Source organism: Penaeus monodon, chromosome 15 (assembly GCF_015228065.2).
Source record: "Penaeus monodon isolate SGIC_2016 chromosome 15, NSTDA_Pmon_1, whole genome shotgun sequence".
Taxonomy (NCBI): Eukaryota; Metazoa; Arthropoda; class Malacostraca; order Decapoda; family Penaeidae; genus Penaeus; species Penaeus monodon.
In genome coordinates, this window is record NC_051400.1 from 13,062,641 (window position 1) to 13,063,246 (window position 606).

At 45.0% G+C, this 606-nt stretch overlaps 1 protein-coding gene across 1 annotated transcript in view; it reads right to left on the bottom strand.

Annotated features, from left to right (window-relative positions):
- Nucleotides 1-7: 7 nt before the first annotated feature.
- LOC119581754 (alpha-(1,6)-fucosyltransferase-like) overlaps nt 8-606 on the bottom strand; it is a 10,867-nt gene continuing 10,268 nt past the window's right edge. Inside the window, exon 7 of the mRNA XM_037929886.1 lies at nt 8-538. Within this exon, the coding sequence (XP_037785814.1) occupies nt 331-538 (208 nt within the window). The 3' untranslated portion in view covers nt 8-330. The remainder of the gene's footprint in view (nt 539-606) is intronic.

Here is a 606-nt window from a genome sequence, read left to right on the forward strand (position 1 = left end):
TAGCGATTTCAGAAGTTAACTGTATTGAGGAGGTAACCGTTAAAGTTGCAAAGGAAGCGGAATTGGCTTTGGCTTAAATGTATCAAATGCGACATATTTCAAGTCTCCAAATCCTTTTTTCGCAAGGTCGACCCCCCCCCCCCGACCGTTCTGCGTGCAGGGTTACTTACAAAAACGGTTGGTACTCCTGCGAGCGCGGTGAGAGGGGGGAAATTTCTACACTTAATGTACTTACCTCAGCGTTTTGACCATTTATAGAACCATTTTTTTGAAGATGTTATTTATAGTTTTCATATTTATAATAATTTTCTTTAGTAAATCTAGACCTAATTACTCTTCCCTCTTGTCAATCTGATCGAAGGGTGGCGTGTCAGCGAGCAGCAGGACATCAACCGTCTTGTAAATTGGGTACAAGCCGGCTTTTCCCGTTCTCAGATTCATTCCGTGCGAGAAACCGTCGTGATAATTGCGATGCTTGTTGTAGTGACGCGGAGATTTCATCACACGATCGCCCTTCTGGAGCTCGATCTCGATGTCCCTGAGAGAGGGAGAAAGGAGGGAAAAGAGGGAAGGTCAGAATGAGGGGATATCCTGCATGAGCGGGTT